Here is a 22,896-nt window from a genome sequence, read left to right on the forward strand (position 1 = left end):
GCAGCTTTACTCGTATTTCCTCTACGTAAATGGAGAGTTTTCAAGGTTCAAACTGTGTAGCAACTTTTTCTGGGGTATATGCTGATTCACTCTCAGGAGTTCCCAAAGCAAAGGATGTGCCTCCATGGGTCAACATTGAAAAGCACCATCCAGTGGGAAGTTCATGTAGGTCACACATAGGAACCACATGTGTAATTTTAAGGTTTAAAATAGCTACACATAGGGAAAAAGATAGCAAAATCAGGAAGTGAGCTGATATAAAACTCACTAGGAGATTGAGGCTGTAGGATTAGAAGTTTGAGGTCACTGTGGGCTGCATAGCAGATTCTAAGAGTCCGTACTATGTAATGAGATCCTCCCAAAAGGAAAAAAAAAGACCTTAGAAATTATCCAGTAAATGTTAATAGGGATTTCTATCCCTATTGTCATTCTGACCTTTTGACCCCTGAAAAACTCATCCAGATATATTAGTTATTCTTACTATAGATTTTTATTTCTTTAGACAAGAACTCATATATGACCCTGAACTTTTGATGCTTCTTCTCCTTCAGAAATGTAGGGATTACAGGTGTGTGTCACCTTGTCCAGTTTTATGCACTGCTGCAGCATGGATTCCAAGGTCTGATGCGTAAGCATTCCAACTGAGCTGTATCCCTAGATCAAAATTTCCTTCTTTTATAAGCAACTAAATTCACCTCGTGTTTGTGATACTACATTTTACAAACCAAAAGTCTAGGGTTAAAAAAGTCATCAGTGTATACTGCCTCCAAATATGATGATAGGAAGCACATCCCATTTAAGGCCTCCTCTGTAGCTCTCTGCTAGTGTCCTGCTCTCATCACACTAAAGGCAGAAGGCCTCAGATGTGGTGGGCTTTCTCCTGAGACAGCTCCTTTCCACATTCTCTTTACAATTTCACTATGAATGTGCCATTGGTAGACTCTTCCAGATGCCATGTTCCTAAGTGAAGGAGGTTTTGGTAAGGTCTTTGCATGGCCGAAGTGTCATTTCTACCTGATCACAGCCCTGAGATTTATTAATGAGGTGGTACTTGCACGCAGTAAAATATTCAGATGGTGAGTCTTGGTGAGTGTTGCGGCATGTCCATCATCTCCAGAGAGTTGCTTTGACCCTTCCCATCTGTCCCACTCTGCTTCCATTCCCAGCACACAAGAAGCAGACAACTTAGTCGTGCAATGTTACCTTTTACTCATTGTTCCAAGGTTGAGTAACTGGACAACAGCAGTTATTTATCGTTAGCTGCTTATTGGATGTCAGAGTTGGGTGGGGCTCTTTTCTTGCTCTCCTTTTAAAACCATTATTTAAAAGTATAAAACCACCATGGCCATCCTACGATGTAGATTTTTGGGGGTATAAATGCTTTTATTTGTCTTGGGTGAATGACAGGATGAAATTTCTGAGTCCTTGTGTGGATACAGTTTATAAAACTCTCCAAGTAGGCCATAATATTTTATACTCTACACAGGTATGGAGATATGTCATCTGGTTGTTTTATAAATACACCAACATTGGTGTTCTCACCTTTGTGCCTGGCGCTGCTTTAGTGTACATGTGGTAACATCTCCTAATGGTTTTATTTGCATTTCCCCATGACAGGCGATGTTAAGGGCTTCTGAACATGCTTTGTATATATTATCTTCTGTAATATTGAGCCCCTATTGCACTGAGAAGAGGTTATGATACACTTTCTGGATGGGGTAACAATGTCCTTTCCATGTGTTTCAGGACTTGGGTTGGTTTATGATTCCTTGCAAAGATCACTTCTCTTCCTTCATCTCTATTTTCATGCTTTCATAGAGGTCACACAAATATAGAAGTGTGCTGAGTCCCAGGAATTTAAATATGTCTATGACATTAGTAAGAAAATACATGTATGTGAAACCACTGTGTTCTGCAGGGTGGGCAGGTGTGGTGTGGTTTCGGGTGGTCTTTGTAATATAGAATTGATTGGTGGTGAACACAGTTCAACAAGGCCAAGTACAAGCCTGTGGCTGAGCCTCCCTGCCCAGCCAGTTTTGATGAATTTGCACTCTTCCACTTCCCTTCCCATGAAGTATGTAGTTTCATCCAGCTCAGTATTGGGGCTCTACCACTTGGCAGGAGCTGTTCCCAAGTATTTACTCCTATGCTTTAATAAGCACAACTTTGTTATTTTTTTCTCCATTTTCCTGTTCTGTCATTCAATATTATGCCCTCCATCTGTTCCGTCATGCAAATGCATATTGGTATTTTCCTTGAATTTCTTTTCACTTTCAGCTGGAACTCTGTTCTGCAGCAATCCGTTGAGTGCTAACTGCTGTGCTAATATACAGCCTCTACCAAGTGGATAAGCTGATTGATGGCCAGCCGGCTATGTGCATAAAGTTATTTCCAAGTCAGGTTAACTAGAACACACTTAATCATTCCCATTCTCCCAGAAGAACACCCGAGAAGCTCTTTTGATGATAAATTTCATGGCTGAAAAAACTAAGTAATGAGAGGATCTGCCGTTTTGGATCAAAAAGGGTTCACTTATGAGGCAGTTTTGATTTTAGTATGGAGCCCATGCAGTAGAGATGCAATTCACTAAGCTGCTTGAGGAGTCTGGGCCCAGACGCTGCAATTGCAGCCGAGGCGTGTTCCCAATTAACGCAGCTACACGGTTCCCAGATTAAACAAGTGGAGGACTCTCTTCTTGTCTGCTGAATTCTAGGTATGGAATCCTTAACTTTCCACACCAGCCCCTGCAGCAGTTTTCCAGTACTGCAAGCTTGGACATCTGAAGTATTAGATATTCTCCCACATTGCCCTTTGATGATGTTGGGATGGCACTGGCTTCATACTCATTGTGGGATGTTCTGAGAAGCCATGTAGAGCAAAGGGTTCTCTGAGATCCTGCCACTAGCAATTTATCCCTTTTTGTTAAGAAAAGTTGTCTTCAAAGGCAAATGTCTTTAGTAACGGGGAAATGTATTGTGGTAAATGTTTTTTGACATTGTCTGTCAAGGATAATTTCTAGAAATTCAATAAGATTGCATTCTGTTTAATATTTTTCTAAATGGTTCTTAGAATTATAAAAGAAGTATATTACACAATTCTATATTAAGAATACACAGTGCATAAAGTTAAATTATTTCTTTCCTGTCTATCCAAGTGATCTCAGGGATATTTGTTGTAGAAGAATTGGCATACATACATACTGATCTAATTTAATGTATAACAGAGAGAGAGAGAGAGGCATATACTACCACTGATTCTTTGTAACTTTGTTCCATGCATGTTCAGTCAGTGAACCATAAAACAGAAAAGAACAACGACATCTTCCTAAACATATACAGAACACTTATTTGTCATTCCTAAGCAAGCCACTATAGTAACTGTTTATTTGGCATTCACACTGTATTGTGTGTCATCATCATCTGGAGATATTTAGGGTGTAATGGAGCACTGCCTCAGATTTATATATAAAAAAACATACCACATTCTCTATAGAACTTTATCCTCCTGGATTGTGACATATGATGGAAGTTTCTGGAACTAATCTTCTGAGGATACCAAAGGATCCCAGTATATTTCTCTACCACTTTTCTTTGCCTTTTGATTCTTTTCTGTGATGGCTCATAGGTCTATTCACTACCACAACAACATCTTAACACCCACGGTGTAGTTTGTATCTAGTAATTCTATCATTGCCATTTAGAAGACTATTTAAAATTAGTTTTCTTGTTGCAGGTATACTATAGAATATTCAACCGTCCTCAAATATTGAGGAAAATGCCTTTCTCTAATTTGTTCAAACACCAGTAGCTTACTATGGTTCCTTAGAGCGGAATTATTGCTTGAACATTTCAAATTGTGGTTGGTGTCCAGAAGGGCTGCCCCATTGAAGCTTTGTAGCAGTAACCAAGAATGCTTGTTTTTTTTTTTTTTTTTCACAAAAACAATACTGTCTTGCTGAGAGAGTCTTATTATTTACAATGTATGAAAAGATTATTAATGATCATTTTGCTATGCAACAAATGTTTATTAAGCAGCCACTGTATGCAGGAACTTTTTTAGACACTTGTAAGACAGCAGTAAACCCACACACACTTTCTCTGTTGCTTACATTCTGATGATAGAAGAAGAAAATGGAGAAGAAGATACTAACAGCTCGTGGGAGGTATGAATAAAAATAAGGCAGGCTCAGAGAAAGCATAGCAATAGAGAGATGGGAGGGGTGTGCAGGACTTTTAGTTAGAAGGTCAGAACTGCTTTCCCCGCCCCCCAGTGGAGACATTTGTATAGAGAGCTCTGTTAGGAAGATGGACAGTGCCCCACTCTGGGAAGAGTATTCCAAGCAGAAGAAAAGCCAAGTGCAAAGTCTTTTGGCACCAGTGTGCTTGGAAGGCCACCAGAGCAGCAGAGAGCTTCTCACACGGAGAAGTGGGAAGCAGAGAGGGACAAGAGAGACTGAGTGTTATCCTGTGGCCAGGCCAAGATGAGGCAGGGATGTGCTGGCTACCAGAGGGCTTGGGAGTCAGTAGGTAAAAGAGAGGTCAAATTTTTCTAAGCTTTATTAGAAGTTTCAAAAAAAGGGGAGAGTGTGGCTGGCAGTGTGAGAAAAAAAGCCTAATGGCAAGAAAGAAATAACATGTAGAGTAGCATTAATAATAATCCCAATCAGACAGTTCAGAGATCGACAGGTTAGAGGCTTCCCTGGGGGCAGAGATGGAAGAGTTTGAATGCCATCAGAGGGGCAGCACAGGAGACCACGTGTGTGACAGTTCCGGGACCGGTTCTGGTGCTGGTTACGTAAAGCTGTACAGACACTAAAATTCTTAGAAGTGTGTGTACGGCGCATACACACACACACACACACATGCGCACACAGACTCATATACATGTGCCGCTCCATATGCTCTCCAGACACATGCATATGCATGAAAATGCATTCACACATGCAATCAGACAGGCACATGTATGTGTACACACACACACATGCATGCATACATGCACATGAATTCACAGCACACACACTTGCATATGAACACACACACATACACACTCACACACACACATGCTCATGCACGCTCAGGCACACACACAGGAGAGCACAGTGTGACACAGTTTTAGGCGTGATTATGATTCTAATAAATTTTCACAGAAGTTAAAATCCCTAGAAGCACATGCTCTGTTAAGAATGTCATTGGAATTTTGGTGAGAATTGTATTGAATCTGTAGATTGCTTTTGGTTATTTTTACAATATTTATTCTGCCACCCCGTGAACATGAGAGTTTTTTCATTTTCTAGTGTCTTTTCCAATTTCTTTCTTCAGTGCTTTATAGTTTTCATTATAGAAGTTTTTCTTTTTTACTTCCCTGGTTAGTTTTATTTCTAGATATTTTTGAGGCTATTTTGAATTAGATTGCTTCTTTGATTTCTTTCTTGGTATGTTCATTATTTTTATGTAGAAAGCTACTAATTTTTGCAAGTGGATTTTGTATCTTTGTAATATGCTGAAATTGTTTAAAAATACTTCATACACACACACACTTAAAATGTTATAAAAAGAAGAAAAATGGCTAAGAAATATCTCAAAAATATTCATTACCCCTAGCAATTAGGGAAGTGCAAGTCAAAAGAACTTTGAGATTTTATTTTACCCTAGTCAGAATGGCAAATATCAACAAAACAACTGATAGCAAACGCTAGAGGTGATGCGGGAACGAGGGAAGTTTCATTCACTGTTGATGGGATTTCAAACTGATATAGCCACTCTGCAAATCAGTGTGAAGAATTCTCAAAACTCAAAATAAATTGACCATTGGCACAGCTCTACAACCAACTCCTTGGCATGAGACCGAAAGACTGCCATCCTGCTTCACAGGTACTGGATCAGCCACATTCATTACTGCTCTCCATTCACAATAGCCAGTTACATAGAAACGACCTCCATGTCCCTCAGCCAGAAAATGGACAATGAAAATGTGCTATGTACACTACATTAAGCAAACTGAGATCATGAACTTTGTAGGCGAATCGCTGAAATGAGTAAAGATCACAGTGTGTGAGGTAACCTAGGCCCAGGAAGATAAGCACAGCATGTTCTTTCTCGTGATGCTCCTAGCTTCTACAGGTTTAAGTCATCTCCTAGAGTAACTTTATAAACATAAAAGTTAGAAAAAGGTCATTTCCAGGGTTGGCGAAGAACATTGGAGAAGGGAATAGCAGGGTACAGATGATGTGATGGGTGAAATGAGAAAATAAGGCACCCTAATTAGGAAGGAGGAAAGGAGATAAATTCAGAAGGAATATGAAGGAGAATAAAAATGAGCAAGGATATTTTAAAAAGTCATATTGAATTATAATATTAACTAACTATCCAAAAATATCTATAATACACATAAATTAGTATGTAAATATAGTTTAAAAGAAAATATCCCACTTAGGTTCACAATACTCTCTCTATGAGCTAAAAATTACCTAACAAACCCCCAAAAGCAGCCAGGAAAAGCCTTCTTTTGAATTGTTCAGTTGTCCAAGAGTCCCCCAAAACATCATAGACCTTTGCTTGCCTCCAAGAGCTGAAATGTAAAGTACTATTGTGAAAGACACCATAGACAGTAAACATAGGACCCAAGGCCTCTGAGCAGGAGATGACCAAAAAACCTCCCTGAGACTAATTTTCATGGTACCAGAAGGCACCATGCATGCTTCCAAAGGGGGTGAACAACAGTCCTGCCCAGGGTGGTGTATATGAACCACAGCAATGATCAGCATGGCATGATCAACCTAAGGACGTAATAATGGTGTACGCACTTTAATGGTAACCCACAACAGCTGTTTAGTTGGTCTTATGGCCCATAAGAGAAGAGAGAAATGCCTGATACAGGAAACCGAGCCAACCAGCCAGAACTAGTGTATTCCCGAATCTTGGAGGAGAACTTAAAACAGCCACTTACTAAATTAGCATAAATACATTCTTTATACCCACAGATAAGTGTAGTCCTCAACTCTTGTTGAGGAAACTTCTCTTTGCAACAGATGGAGGGAGACCGTTACAGAATGCCACAATCAAAATGAAGACTTGTAGAGCCCAGCCCCAACTTATATATCTATAACCTAGCTACTGCTCAGTAGGCTTAGGGGCCATTTTGGAAGAAGGTGTAAAAGATGCTTAAAAGTCTGAGGAACAAGAGTTTGCTGTGAGGTCAGTTCTCCTAGGAATGCCAGAGCCACATCCATAAAGACTCACCAACAGGAGCTAAACAAATGCAATGGACATGCTAATGTGGGTGGGTAAGCCCTCACATCCTTACACTGAGAATTACAGACAAATGAGCAATGTTGAGAATAATAATCTTCCTCAAGGAAGAACACAGCAACTGGTTGTCCAATACCAAAAGGTCAGCCCTGAAAGTATATACATAAAAGACTACTAAGCAAGCTATATTTATGTATTGAGAGAGAGAGAGAGAGAGAGAGAGAGAAAGAGAGAGAGAGAGAGAGTGTGTGTGTGTGTGTATAGCAACAATTAATAAAAATAAAAAAGGCCATGAATTTAAAAGAAAGCAAGATGAGCTGTTGCATATTTGGGAGGGTTTAGAAAGGGGAAAAGGGGGAGAAATGATATAATTACATCATTGTCTCAGCTAAGACTCATAGCCAAACTTTGGGCAGAGTGCAGGGAATCTTATGAAAGAAGGGGAAGATAGAAAGACCTGGAGAGGACAGGAGTTCCACAAGAACCAAAAAATCTGGGCCTAGGGGTCTTTTCTGAGACTAATATTCCAACTGAGGACCATGCATGGAGATAACCTAGAACCCCTGCACAGATGTAGCCCATGGCAGCTCAGTCTCCGATTTGGGTTCCCCAGTAATAGAACAGGGACTGTCTCTGACATAAACTCAGTGGCTGGCTCTTTGATTACATCCACTGATAGGGAAGCAGCCTTACCAGTCCACAGAGGAAGACAATGCAGCCAGTCCTGATGAGGCCTGATAGACTAGGGTCAGATGGAGGGAGAGATGGGGTAGGAAACTTGCTTTATACTTCTGCCCAGGTGTTTTCAGATGTTTCATCTCTGTTCCATGATGCTGCTGTCCCTGTCTGTGAGCAAGACCTACCTTATGGACAACTGCTGCTGCTCCCAGGATTGCTTAACTGCATCCTTGTTTTGAAAGGGACCCAAGTTTGCATGTGCAGATCTTACTTCCTCCATTTAGATTGTAAACCCACCAGGATGGAGCACCGTGCAATGTCATCTCGGGGACTGTTAGCAGTGCCTGGGGGAAGGCAGCTCAAGAAGATGCCTTCTGTGTCAGCAGCAGAGACAGGGGCGGCCTAGCACCAGCACAGGAAGAGGCAGGGACTGGGGGTGGGATGAGGGCTCAACACTTTCTATTGGTTTTAATGCTGCTGGCGTGTCATATGTGACAGCAGCCTGTGGTAAAGATGTTTTCTTCATTTATTTTATGTAGAATGCGCTTCCCTTGAATGGCCATTGTTTATTTCTAAGAGATTACAACGGGTAAGTGTCCTAATGTGGGCATGTCCACACTTTCTATGCATAGGTTTCTACTTCATCGGTATGAACAGATGTGGGTAACATTTTGACCTTTGATGCTTTTATTAACCTCATTCTCAGTAACACTACACATTATATTATTATTATTACTATTAAAGTTTAAATTTGTTTTTTTTAATTTATTCATTTTATATCCCGATCATAGACTCCTACCTTGTCTCATACCAGGCCCAGTCTCCCTCCCTCTTACCCCCATCCCCTTTCCATAGTCTTCAGAAAGGGGAGCCCTCTCCCCTTCCATCTGACTCTAGCCCATCAAGTCTCATCAGGACTGCCTGGGTCCTCTTCCTCTGTATCCTGGCAAGGCCACCCTGCCAGAGGGAAGTGATCAAAGAGCAGGCAACAGAGTCTATGTCAGAGACAGCCCCTGCTCCCCTTACTAGGGAACCCACATGAAGACTGAGCTGCCTATAGGCTACATCTGAGCAAGGGGCCTAGGTACTCTGCATGCATGATCCCTGGTTGGTACATCAGTCTCTGCAAAGATCCCTGTGCCCAGATGTTTTGGTTTTGTTGGTCTTCTTGTGGAGCTACTGTATCCTCTGGGTTTTTCTATCCACTGTACTCTTCTGTAAGGCTCCCTGTGCTCTGCCCAAAGTTTGGCCATGAGTCTCAGCATCTAGTTCCATCCCCTGCTGGGTGGAGTCTTTCAGAGGATAGCTGTTGTAGGCTCTTGTCCTGTTCCTTCTCTTCAACCACTTTCAGTGTCTATTCTATTTGTCCTTCTAAATGAGAATTAAACATCCTCCCTAGGATCTGCCTTGTTATTTAGCTTCTTTAGGTCTGTAGATTATAGTATGGTTATCCTGCATTAAATGGCTAATATCCACTTATAGGTGATTATATACCATGTGTGTCCTTCTGCGTATGGGTTACCTCGCTAAAGTTGTTCTTTTCCAGTTCCATCCATTTGCTTGCAAATTTCATGATTTCCTTGTTTTTAATTGCTGAATAGTATTCCACTGTGTAAATGTGCCACAATTTCTGTATCCATTCTTCAGTTGAAGGACACCTAGGTCGTTTCCAGATTCTGGCTATTATGAATAAAGCCGCTATGAACATCGTTGAGCAAATGTCTTTATTATATGGTGGAGCATCTTTCAGGTTTATGCCCAGGAGTGGTAAAGCTGGATTTTGAGGTAGGGATAGCTAATCCCAATTTTCTGAGAAAGTGCTAGATTGATCTCCACATTGGTTGTGCAAATTTGCACTCCCACCAGCGATGGAGGGGGGTTCCCCTTTCTTCTTGTCCTCACCAGCATGCATCATCCCTAGAGTTTTTTATCTTGGCCATTCTGATGGGTTTAAGATGGAATCTCAGTCGTTGTGATTTGCATTTCCCTGATGACTAAGGATGTTGAGCATTTATCTAAGTGTTTCTACACCATTTGATATGCTTCTCTTGAGAGTTCTCTGTTTAGCTATGTACCTCATTTTTAAAGAGCTTTTAACTCTATCCAGGCTGCTTTTAATATAAACTAATGTAAGTACATTTTAAATGAAATATTTATTATTGTTTTTCTACTTTTGATGTTTTCTCTATGAAATTAAGATTTCAAAAATGATTCAAAGTAGCCAAGGCTACACAGAGAAACCTTGTTCCAAAAAACAAAACAAAACAAAACAGGTGTATTTTTAAGACATGTGAAGAGTCATTTTTATAAGCCATTTTTCTCTGACAATGTGAAAAATTAAAGACCATGCAACTTCTCAGGAATGCTTTTATAACATTACTGGTATATAAGCAAATATTTTAAAATTCATGAAATTCCACAGGTTATTATTTACTATCCTTATTCTCCACATTCTTCAGTATTTTGCCCAAACTGTCTTGACTAATGCTCTCTTTTCACTGTAGTGAAAGCATCAGCATAAAGATTTTCACCCAAGCTCATAATGCAAGAAGCAGATTAATGCAAACGATCGTTTCAGCCTGCAGGCAGGGGGACATGCAAGGAATCTCAGCTCTATTGATCTTGCCCATGAAGAAGCCTCACACAGTGGCCAAGAGGAGAGTCTGAAGTCATGAAGTCATACCGTTAGGGTTCACGTCATGTCTCTGTCATACACAAGTTTTTTACAATTTACTTTTCTATGAGAAATTCAGGGTTTTACCCATAGTACTTAACTCACAGGGTTGGTTGACTTGTTCACTCAGATTCCTCATGTGGATTGCCCAGCATAGAAACTGGTCGATATGTTTCAATCTATATGGTCCTTGAGGTGTGGTAGGCATCACACCTAAAGAGACACAATAATAAAATAAGATCTATTGATTTTTCTTTTTAAAACACAAATATACATCACATAATCCAAATCTGCGAAGACTAGTTTAAAGCAATGAGGAAGGAGAAGACAATTAAGGAAAAGATGCTCACAAAGATGCCTTAGGGAGGAGATAAATGCTGTGTCGGACAAGTTGGTTATTTTATTGAGGTTTACTGGTAAGAGATCTACGTGGTTAACAAAGGTAGCCATAGCCTCCCTGTTTGATGGGTCTTTAATGAAGGTATTTTTCCAATTGGATTCTTAAAATTATCGTGTATACATTATTCAGAGGGTTCATTCTTCAGCTTGCTAATCATAAGATTTTTTCAAAATTTACAAATTCTGTTGTTTTTCCTGATACCTTGGTCCCAATTCTGTTCCAATGGTGAGTCTGTTGGATTCCCTTAAAGGTGAGCTACTCATCAGAATTCTGGCCTGACGGTAACAGACTACACAGAGAAGATGTGTAATAAATGAGTGGGAAGAAATTTTGAAGTTCAGGGGTTTGTATTTATAATGCTTAGACAAATTACAGATGTTTTTTTTTTAAATTGTATTCCTTTGTTCAAAAGAATGAGCCATTCTGCATTTTACATTGTTATGCTCAGCCCCATTCCTGTCCCTGTGACTCCCAGAGTCTTCCTTTGAAGTTGAATTAACTTGTTCAGTGTAAAACGATTTGCAAATTTTAAGTAGCATATGCTAACAAGGACACGTAGCAGAGCAAGGCCTTCATTTTCCCTTCTGTTCAGAGCAGGAGGTTGTGTGATTTGTTTTAGTGATACACAGTTCTTTCTAGAGAGTCTAAAATAACCATTGCACATGTACCCTGTTCTACCTTTGAAGGAGCTGTCAGCCCGGCTGTTGGTGGCTTCTCACAGGACTGGCATTAAAGGCTACTTCTTGTTATTCTTAGGAAGCCAAGTTCTGAGTCAGCAGAAATGAAGGGCTTTCTTGTGTGATCCTTCTACATTGCCCTCCAGGCATCCTGAGACAAGTTCTAAAATCCAGCTACCAATTTGCTTCCTGTTCTTTCTTGTCCCCTGTTCTCTCCTGCTTCCTCTTCAGCTTCCTCATCTCAACAATGGTTCTGTATTCTCCTGACCACTCTTGCTTTCTTCCAGTTTCTGCTCATTGGCTTTAGGATCATGTTTTTATTATCTTTGCTCTTTCTCAGATGATGAGGAGACATCTCTTGTAATACTGGTAAGATTTGTACCTAGTGAAAGATGAGTTTTGGATCAACCTTTCCCCACCTTCTAGTTCTCTCATTTTTATTAGAGGGAACAGAACGGAAAACAGTAGATGGTGTGTGTACATCATTAGAGGGGGTCTAGAATGAACATGTGAAATTAAAATAAGTGCTTTTAAAACTAATCCTAGGACCTTTTATAATCACCATAGAAACCCCTACACAGCTTTCTCTCCCTACAACACTTCTTTTTTTTTTTTTTTTTGCTTTTTTTAATTATTATTCTCATTAGTTACATTTTGTTAATTCTGTATCCCAGCTGTATCCCTCATTCCCTCCCCAATCCCACCCTCCCTCCCTCATCTTCTCCCTGCCCCTTTCCAAGTTCACTGATAGGGGAGGACCTCCTCCCCTTTCATATGACTCTGTTTTGTCAGGTATTTTCAGGACTGGCTGCAAAGTCCTCCTCTGTGGCCTAACAGTACTGCTCCTTCCTTGGGAGGTGGGGAGGTCAAAGTGTCAGTCATTGAATTCCTGTTAGAAATAGTCCTTGTTCCCCTTACTATGGGAAACCAATTGATTACTGAGCTATCACGGGTCACATCCGAGCAGAGGTTCTAGGTTTTATCCTCTCATGGTCTTTGGTTGAGTGTCCATCTCAGAAAAGACCCTGTGCCCAGATATGTTTGGTCCTTGTGGAGCTCCTATTATCCTTTCCACATCAAACTCCCCTTCTTTCATATGATTCCCTGCACTCTGCCAAGGTTTGGTTATGAGTCTTAGTATCTACTTTGGAACACTGCTAGGTAGAATCTTTCAGATGCTTTCTGCGGTAGACTTCTGTCATACGTTCAGTGCATATCCCATTTGTCTTTCTAAATGAGGATTGATCCTCATACCTCGTGTCCACTTTCTTGATTATCTTCTTTAGGTGTATAAATTTCATTATGTTTATCATATCTTTTAGGTCTATATAAGCGAGTATATTCCATGTTTGTCTTTCTCCTTCTGGGATACTTCACTCAGAATGATCTTTTCTAGATCCCACCATTTGCCTGCAAATTTCATGATTTCCTCTTTTTTGATTGCTGAGTAGTATTCCATTGTGTAAAAATACCACAATTTCTGTACCCATTCCTCCGTTGATGGACATCTGGGTCGTTTCCAGGTTCTGGGTTTTACAAATAAAGCTGCTACAAACATGGTTGAGCAAATGTCCTTATTGTGTACTTGAGCAAATTTTGGGTATATGCCTAGCAGTGGTATAGCTGGGTCTTGAGGAAGCACTATTCCTAATTGTCTGAGAAAGCGCCAGATTGACTTCCAAAGTGGTTGTACCAGTTTACATTCCCACCAGCAATGGAGGAGGGTTCCCCTTTCTCCACAACCTCTCCAGCATGTGTTGTCACTTGAGTTTTTCATCTTGGCTATTCTGATGGGTGTAAGGTGAAATCTCAGGGTCGTTTTGATTTGCATTTCCCTAATGGCTAATGACGTTGAGCATTTCTTTAAGTGTTTCTCTGCCATTCAATATTCCTCTACAGAGAATTCTCTGTTTAGCTCTGTTCCCCACAACACTTCTTGATATTTCATCTTTAACATTGAGAGTTTTTACTAATTAAATTTGTTCTTTGATGATTTCATTCATGCATATGATGCATTATTATACTCTCGGCCTCTCTGATCTCAATCACATCCCTGTCAAGTCCCTCTTCTCCCTAAAACATCCTTGATCCTGTTGCTGTCCTGCTGTCTTTTTAAACCTGCTGAGCTTAACCAGGACTGTCTGTGTCACCACAGGCTTGGATATCCACTGGAGCTTTGTGGGCTCACTAGGATGTGTACAACTGAGGACAATGATCACCTCTTGCCAGAACTATCTAGTAGTCAATAGTTCAGCACAGAGGAGTAAACTTCCTTGCACCCTTCCTCCCTCCATACTGCTATACCAGTTGTATACCAGGGCAGCCATGTGTAGGCCCAGTTCAGGTGAATACAGCTGCTGTGAGTACAAGGTGGCAAAGGCTGTTGTTGATGTTTTCAAAGTTACCTTTCTTTAGGTTTTTATCTGGACGATTTTTTTTTTAATAGCCACAATGTTCACCTTTCCTCCTAATTGTTACTATAATGGCAGATGTTTTTCTATCGCAACTTTTTTCACAAACACAAAGTTGTAGCAAAATGTAATGTTCTGATACAGATTTTAAGAGCCTCAAAGTTGATCTCCTCATATCGCACATGTGATGACAGAGAACCAGTCACGCTCAGCTATAGCATCTCAGGTGGTCACAATTATTCACCTTCCTCTCAAATGCATTTGATGACTAAAGGCGGGCCTGAGGGCTTGAGAGGTGGCTCAGCAGTAGAGAGTGTTTGTTGCTTTTGAAGAATTTCTGGGTTCAATCCCAACATCCACACGCAGTTCTCAGCCACCTGTGAATCTGACTTAGGGTCAGGAGGTGTGCATGTGGCACACAGATATGCAGGCAAAATGCCCATACACATTACAGAAATGATTTCAAAACGTTTTTAAAAATCTGTCTGAATTTACTATAATTCTCAGGTTAAAGGGGAGGATAATAGAAAAATAAAATTTTAATTTAAAAAGGTGAGCTTGGTTTCCAGCTTGCTCCGTGCCTGATACCACTGAAGCGTGTTAGCCATTCTCACTAGCATCACTAACTTAAATGGGCAACTAGGGAAGCCTCACTCTCATTTGACTCCTGTCATTGTTTCCACAGACAATGAATTCCATCTTGCAGAGTGCTAAAGGTGAGGAGGACTCTTGGACTAAACCCCTCTCAGAAGCCACGCTTTCTCAGAGGGCACTTCTGCCTTTGACCTCCCTGTGGACTGTCTTCATTCACCTGTCTTCCTGCCTTCCTAAATTCTCTTTATCAGGTCACTTTCTCAGTCCCCTACATCTCCTCAGGGCCTTCTTTCTCAGCCATCATGGTTTTACTCTTATAAAGAGTAAAAAATGTTAGCATTGGGTCGTTTCCTTTCTCTAATTCTCCCTTAATTCTCCTTTAGCTCTTTAGCCAAATGTCCACGATACAAACAGAAAGAACTTCTCAAAATGGTCTTAGAAGTGAGACCATAAAATAATAATCCTGGCATGTCACTTCCTATATTTCTTTAAGCACAATTATTGGCTGTTGATTTCTCTGTAAAGCTGTATCCAGACTTCATTTTTATTCTGAACATTGCTTTTCCATTTTTTTGCTCTACAGTGTAGTTACTTTTTAGCAATAACAAATGTATCCATGGATGGGCATTTTCTAATTGATTAAATTAAATGAATTAAATTTGGAAACTTTTTGACATGTGTCCAAATTTTTCATAATTACTTCTAATTGCAGGAATTATTTTTTAGATATCAAATCTGCTGTATACACACATATCCTCCTGCCAAATTGTATTGCACAGTACTTTGCCAAGAGAGTCACAATATGGCTAAAATTAAGCCTCATTAGGTATAACAGGATGAGATGCAATTTAATTCTGAAAGCTGACTGTAAGTGCAAAAAGATCGATTTGCTTTTCTTCTGTCTACCAAGTTAAAAGAATGATACATTATTTTGCAAATCCCAGTGGCAAAAGGTAGCTGAAATAATTCATGCAGTTTCTCGAAGGCAAAGAACTTCAAGCTTAAAACTGTGTTATTATTTATCTTTCCCCTTCATCCATTTGACTCCCTCAGTCTGTAGAAGAGGCCCTTTATTTTAGCAGAAGGTGGATTGCGTTTCTGCCAAGTCAGTGTACTCCCTAAATGGATATGTCAGAGACAATATTGTTTCTCAAAAATCATTTAGAAAGCAGCATTTTTACATAAGTAGGCTCTTTCATTAGTTTTGAATTAAATTTGAGCAATTGCTGTTTCTGTTATGGCTGCTTCTTGGGAAGCCCAGGCAATGAGGGAGTCCCACATTCCTAGAGTCAGAATTTCTTTTGGGGCTTATGGAACTTGTGTCTGGCTTAGAAGACTGGGATGGATACAGCTTGTCTAAATTCTTGGTGGAGGCTGATAATATTCAGAAAATCAAATATTTTGCATAAAGTCAACTAAGATTGAGGATTTAATTTGTATGATGATGATATGGGGAAAGAAGGCTAAATGATGTAGGTTTTGGAGTATCCCAAGAAATGTCTTTGGTTTTCATTTCTTGCCTTGAAAATGCTAGTGAAAATTTTGTAGTCATTAATTCCCTAGATGCTTCTCTTTGTCCTGAAGATAATGCGCATCTCATTATGCCTTGACAGAATTACCCTGCTGCTTTGTGAGTTTTGAAAGAATGTCTTGATTTTTTTTCATCTAATAACAGAGTATTAGAAAAGAAATATCCATGATAACTTTTTTCTTTAGGTAAATGAATAAAGCGAGTTATAAACTAAAGGGTGCTACAGAAATATTAATTATAATTAGCAGAATAATATTGTACAGTTTCATTTCAATTTCTCTTTGAAGGGTTAAAAACATAACCAAATTAAATCTTGCAGAATGTTCATTAGTAACAGTAGGAGTGGGAGTCTCTCATAAATCTTTGCCTCATACTGTTCTGTTAAATTAAATTACATAGGATTCTAGCTGAAATTAATTTTAAAGGATTCGTTGTAAAGGTGTTCGTAATCACATATTATAATTAGTAATATAATCATTATATTTATATATTATAAATCAATGACCAACCGCAACAGGACATTTTCTTGTTATCTACAGTACATTTTCTTTAAAGCTGTGTGCTCTTCTGAAATCACCTTTTCCTTAAGGAAAATAGTGAACTCTATTTCTTTCTAGAATTCGGAACTGGGCACATTTTGTAAGGTTGAGTGTATCACCGACCAGCACATTTTACCCTTGCTAATTAGCATTCTGTTCATTGAGCCATTCATTATTTAAGAAAACTTTGCAATCATTAGTAGCAGACTTCAAGATTCTTTTAGGGTAGGTCAATCTAATCATTTCTTACTGGAAATGAAAAATTCCAGGTTAGGCACCAGAATATTCAAAACATTAATTACTACCGAATATGAGCAATCACTTAAAATGCAGTAATGTATTCCTCGACACTGGGAAAAGCTCTGATACATAGAGATCAGGCTTTATCATAGTTAAAAGTTTTCTGCTACCTTATAATTGGGCATCATTAGGGCTATCTCAGAGAAATGACTTTGTTGTCTACAGAGCCCATGCAGCTTATGACACCTGATTGTTGGTAGTGTCTTCAGTCCAGCAGGTGGTCAGTGCTCGGGCGCTGGGTGGCAGAAACTTCCAGGAGACCGTATCGAAAGCCAGCTAGAAAAAGAAAAATCAGAAATAAAGGTTTTCGCTGACCGGGGATTCACTGTGTCTGAAATGACAGGGTCAGCTAACAGTCACTTCACAGGAGAAAGTGCAGTGACCAGGAAAGCAGCAATTCTTACTTCAAACGCTCTAGCTGGAGTTGGACCCAGGGCAAATGAAGGCTCCCAGCAAGGGACATCTCCACCTTACACACTCCCAAAGATCCTGCAATCAGAACATTCTTGTGCATGAGTAAGGAGTAAAACACTATTTGTCTTCTGGGACAGAGCACATTTGAGGTTCTCTCTCTCCTGTCTGTGGGCCAGATCTGGGCATACGTTTGACTTCTGAAGTAGAGGTATAAAGAAAAGTTTAAGTCTAGTTTAAGGGGTCAAATCGAGCCGGAAGCATTCACTGGTTCTAGTTTAATGGGTTAATTTGAGCCTGGAGCATTTACAGTTCCTTGGACCTGTCTTGTCTCTGGCTGCCACTCATAGACTGTGACTCACAGGAGGGCTATCCTGTCTTGACTGATGCCTTCATTTTATAGAAAGAAAATGAAAGACAGATGGGGGTGAGTTTGTTTCCTGGCCTAAGGCTCAGGACCTGCTCTCCTCTGGATTTGAGAATGAAATTGTGCAAACCACTTGACTCTTTGGAGTTCAGTTTTGTTTTTTCAGTCAAATTGATTGATTAAACTCAGCCCTAAGGCATCCAGCCCTAACGGTCAATAGGTGCAGACACATCCTGTGTCCTCCCTTCTCTCGTGTTCTGAAGCTGCTAAGTGCTTTGTGATGTCATGATTTATTTCTGGTGCAGGTGTGTCCTGGGGTGGGGCTTGGGGTCATGAAAGAACTTGGTTGACCCAGACACATCGACTCAGTGCCTAGATGAAGCAGCTTAGATGTATCCCCAGGGCCGGAAAAAATTATTGATATAGATTAAGAGTGACTGTCCATCAAAGCAGCAGGTGCTGAAGAAAAATGACTGATTTCATCTTACCCCTGGGTCTCTAATATGTTGCTGTGGAGTCCTCAGGAAATTACTCCCTGATTTTTTCTAGGAAATAGTGGCTACTTTCAAATCTCATGTTACTTGCACTGTCTAACAGTCTATTAATTGGCAGTTATGTATTTATGAAAGAGAACTTCAAGGAGCTTAACCCCTTAGCCACTGGCTTATCCTCAGCTTCTCTTCAAAGTTAAGCACGTGCATAACTGTGGATGAGGATGTCCGGACAGACTCAGATCTGGAGCATGTTCGCCTGTCTCCTTCTGACTGCACTTGTATCCAGGAGCCTTCCCTCCAGGAATTCTGGGAGCTTCCCACGAGGCTTCCTAAGATTCCACGTGTTCCTGGTCGATAGATACTGTGCTGGCAGGTTGAGTTGTGTCAGCTCTCATGACAATCATCAGAAACAGAGATGGGGCAGCTTCCCACTGATTCACCTAAAGCGGAGCTGTCTGGGGGCCTTCTCAGCATGACATCTTGCGGGCCTGGCTCCGATCCCAGTGGGACGTGGTTCTCTGAGGGTCTTGGCTTGCTTTACTCGTGGTTGTCGCTCCTGTTGACAAGGTGGGTCCTGGGCACTGATCACCAACTTTTCCAAGTCCAGTTCGACAGAACTCACTTATATTATGTATAGCATGTTTCAGGATGCGGATTTGTTACTTACTGGAAGGCGGCAAGGAATAACTAACCCGCCACTTATCCCAACCCAGTGTCCCAAGGAACAGAAGGCAGTGGCTGTGTGCCTGGCTCTGCATGCCCCTCCTGAGAGCGGCTGCCCTGAGTTTTGCACACTGGGGCGCAATGGCATGGTGTTGAGGGTACCCTGCTGTGGGCCCCTGGTACACCGTCCGGGCTTTTCTGGCCAGCTCTCTTCTATCATGATGCTGAATTTCTAACACATGCTGTTCCTGGGAACGATAGGTGAGCAGTGTGAGAGAGCAGTCAGTTCAGGGCTAATCAAAATGTGCCTCCTACATAACGGGCATGAAGGGGTGTGAAGGAAAACATCACCTGGTGAGGCGGTTCCCAGAAACTGCTCAGAGGCCAGACTGCCTGGTTCCAGATTTTATCTCTGCCATTCCCTAGCTAGGCTTGTAGGCAAGTGAGCTGAGATGCTTTTTCAGTTATTCTCATCATTTTTAATTCTGTCTCTGCGTGTCTGTGAAGCATATGTGCATGTGAATGCAGGGCCCACAGAAGCTAGAAGGTGTCAGATCCCCTGGAGCTAGAGTTTTGGTGGGTTCTGAGCCACCCACACAGCTCCTGGGAGTCAAACTTTGCACTTGAATTGCTGATCTATCTCTCCAGCCTATGAGCTAACACTTCTACACCATGGTTCTATTATTTTAAAACTAGAGATATTTCAGAACGCGTATCTCAAAGAGAGTCTACCCAAACCGAACATGTCAGTTTCTGTTTGACGTTCTACCCCATGCTTGGCACGCACTGTACATGTTTAGGAAATAATTAGACTAGCTGCCACTGCCACTTCCTTCTGATCAGTTGCAAGAGTGTTTTATTTATTTATTTATTTGTTTGTTTGTTTGTTTATTAATGTTTCTGGGAATAAATACCAACAAACATAGAATAGGAGACAAACACATTTTAACATTAAGACATCTAGCTTTAGTATTTTTTTATGGGATACTCAGGTGCCAATCCTTCCTTTGTCTGCTAATCTGTTGCCCGACTTATCCTTGCTGGTGGAGAATTCTTTGAACACAGACAGTACCTAAGAATGACTGGTTTCAATGCTGACTCCATAGTTTACAATGTCTGAGCTATTGACTCAGTGGATGTGTGTCTGTGTAGCTTACCTACTCTGTGGCCAGCCATCTTACTGATCCATCTCTGGTTTTGGTTCACATCCCACTGACAACTGTAGTATAATCTTCATTTTATCACGTCCCCTCTTCAATATCCCTGGGCAGCTCCACCCACTCCCCAATATCTACTCTCTCCTTTTTCCCTTGCCCCCATTCTATGACATACATATTTTCACGTTCATATTGGCAACCTGACTTTGCCCTTGACATTCTCATTTTATGTCAAATCGAATCAGTTTGATAAACTTTAACATAATTGCAAATAAACTACTGATGTTGTTTTCACAATCCCTTCAGTAACTTTTACAAGTGATGCAGACTGTATCTCTGCTCACCCCACGCGGACACACACAGCCCGTGTCTTTGCCATGACAGTATTTGTCTCCCTGTTTTGCTGTTGGTTTGGTTCTTATTCAGAGCTCTGTTCAGAGTCATGATAGATCGCAAGCTTCACCACTCCTGAGATGCCGGGAGAGAGCAACGAAGCAGGTGGTGTGACTTACCGCCCGACCCCCTCACACTGCTTCCTACCTTTGAGGCATTTTCACTCTGCTCCTATGGAAGGAAATGCCGTATAGAAAATATCTGCAAAACTGTACAAGCCAGTCAGTAGATAAAACTTCTAGAACTGAATCAACTGCTCACAAAGTTTGTGATGTTTCCAAGCTTACTCAATAGGAGGTTACTCTGTGTAAGAAAAGTGAACAGCTTTATATTTGAACATTGTTTCTGATGTACACTTTAAGGATTAGTACATACTCATTGTACTGAAAATAGTGTTTCATTATGACGATTTCAGAGATGCTTCCCATATGCTAGGTGGCCCCCAATCTGTTAGCCATTTTTCTCTCCCTAAATACTACCTCCTTGCTTTACTCTCTTACTAATTTTTTTTTAATGTGGCTCATATGGTTCACAGCTGGGTATACTGAAGACAACTTTGCTCCCCTGGTGGTATGCTCAGAACTTTCCAGCGCAATGAAAGCTAGCCAGTAGGGATAAAGCTGCCAGGTTGACAACAGCTTCATTAATCCACATTCTGGGACTCATGTGTATGATGCATCCATTGATAGGGTCTTGCCACCAAGTTCTGGAGGGGAACCAAGAGCAATGACAGAAGTTGTCAATATTTGAGATGGTTTAGGGGACCCTTTTCATCTACATATGTATTCAGGCACTTCTACAGTAGAAGGTCCCCATATGGCACTATTTTTTTCTAGACAGCGTTTCTCTGGGTAGCTCTGGATATCTTAGAACTCACTCTGTAGACCCGGCTGGCTTCGAACTCATAGAGAGTCTCCTGCCTCTACCTCCCAAGTGCTGGGATTAATGGTGTGCCCACCACTGCCCAGTCCTCATACGGCAGTTTCAAAGGTCTTTAATGTAAAGCTTCTTTTCCTGTACCCCTCCTCTACTCTTCCTACCCTACCCACATCATTCATCCCTTCTTGCTCCATTATTTCTTTCACCTTTCTTAGAATCTGCATTTTATTCCCCTTTCCTTGAAATTCCCCGTTAGCCACTCCCCTGTTAATGTACACATGGGTCTATCCTACAATTCATCTGTGGCACATTCTGCTGCAGTCGAGGTAGACACCTGAGCCCTTAGTGAGAATTTCCAGGGCCCTCAGTTTCCACTGTTAAATTTCCACAAAGGCCAGGGACCGTGCTGAGGATCTGCAGGCAGAGGATGGTGAACGCCACTGAGGGACAGTGACAGCATCGGAAGGGGACCCTGCTCAGGCCCCTGTCTGTACACCTGGAAGTTCTTCCTCCCTGGATCCTCAACCTCTGGGTAACCAAGTTAGGAAACTGCTTTCTTGAGCCAGAACTGCAGTGAGGTCCCATTTTTCTTCTTGTCCGAAGAACCATTTTTCTTCTGTCTTTGCCAGCTCCACCCCTCTGGGGAGCCAGCAGTAGATTGGTTATGCTAAACACTTCACCTTAGGGGTTCGATTTTGGTATTTTTCACAGCGACCCAGTCATTTATATAGTTAAGAGAGACTCTTCTTGAAACTTCACCAAGCCATTTAATTCAGTTTTAAATCATACCTCTGGATAATTTGTGTCTGTGATATTTCCCCTGTTCTCTTGAATTCCCCCAGAGTCCTTTGTGATGCAGCAATCTCAAGTGCATGCCCTCTGCCTCTGTCTTTTTCTTTGCTCATCCCCAAGGCTAATAATACAGAAGTAAACCTTCATTTTAGAAAGTGTTTGTCTTGACTGCATATGCTGTTTAGAATCATAAACCCGGTAAAGATATGAACAATTTTAGGAAAGTCCAAAGACTGTGACACAGGCGTTTATTTTTTTGTCCTTTAGTCTCTAGACCTGTGGAAAGCACATCATGTTCGGGGCCCGCCCCCTCAGCCTCCCAGCTCTGCAACATCCCTTGCTCGATGGATTGCATAGTGTCCTCCTGGTCGTCCTGGGGCCCGTGTGTTCATGAAAACTGCCGTGATCCTCAGGGGAAGAAAGGTGAGTGCCTATGGGATGCGTCATTGTCTTCCAGATACATCCGCTCTGCAGCAGACTAAGCCCGCTTCAGACAGTGTCTGTTTGTGTTTGGATAACTGGCTCAGGTGTGGCAGCATTCAGCTGTTCTGGAGGCAGCTGAGGACATTTCTGTGGAGCACAGAATCTGACCTTGCTTGACTTTTATGTTAGGCTCTTAGCTGAGCAAGTGGCTGTTACTCATGCGGGAATAGTGTTGGTCCTAGTGATGCAGCGTGGGCAGTGGACTT

At 41.2% G+C, this 22,896-nt stretch overlaps 1 protein-coding gene across 1 annotated transcript in view; it reads left to right on the top strand.

The window, feature by feature from the left end:
- Thsd7b (thrombospondin type 1 domain containing 7B) overlaps positions 1-22,896 on the top strand; it is a 565,744-nt gene that overhangs the window by 71,180 nt on the left and 471,668 nt on the right. The window contains exon 5 of the mRNA XM_055603283.1: positions 22,475-22,630. Coding sequence (XP_055459258.1) covers positions 22,475-22,630 — 156 coding nt within the window. The remainder of the gene's footprint in view (positions 1-22,474; positions 22,631-22,896) is intronic.

This window comes from Psammomys obesus, unplaced genomic scaffold (assembly GCF_907164565.1).
Source record: "Psammomys obesus unplaced genomic scaffold, mPsaObe1.curated_primary_1811, whole genome shotgun sequence".
NCBI lineage: Eukaryota > Metazoa > Chordata > Mammalia > Rodentia > Muridae > Psammomys > Psammomys obesus.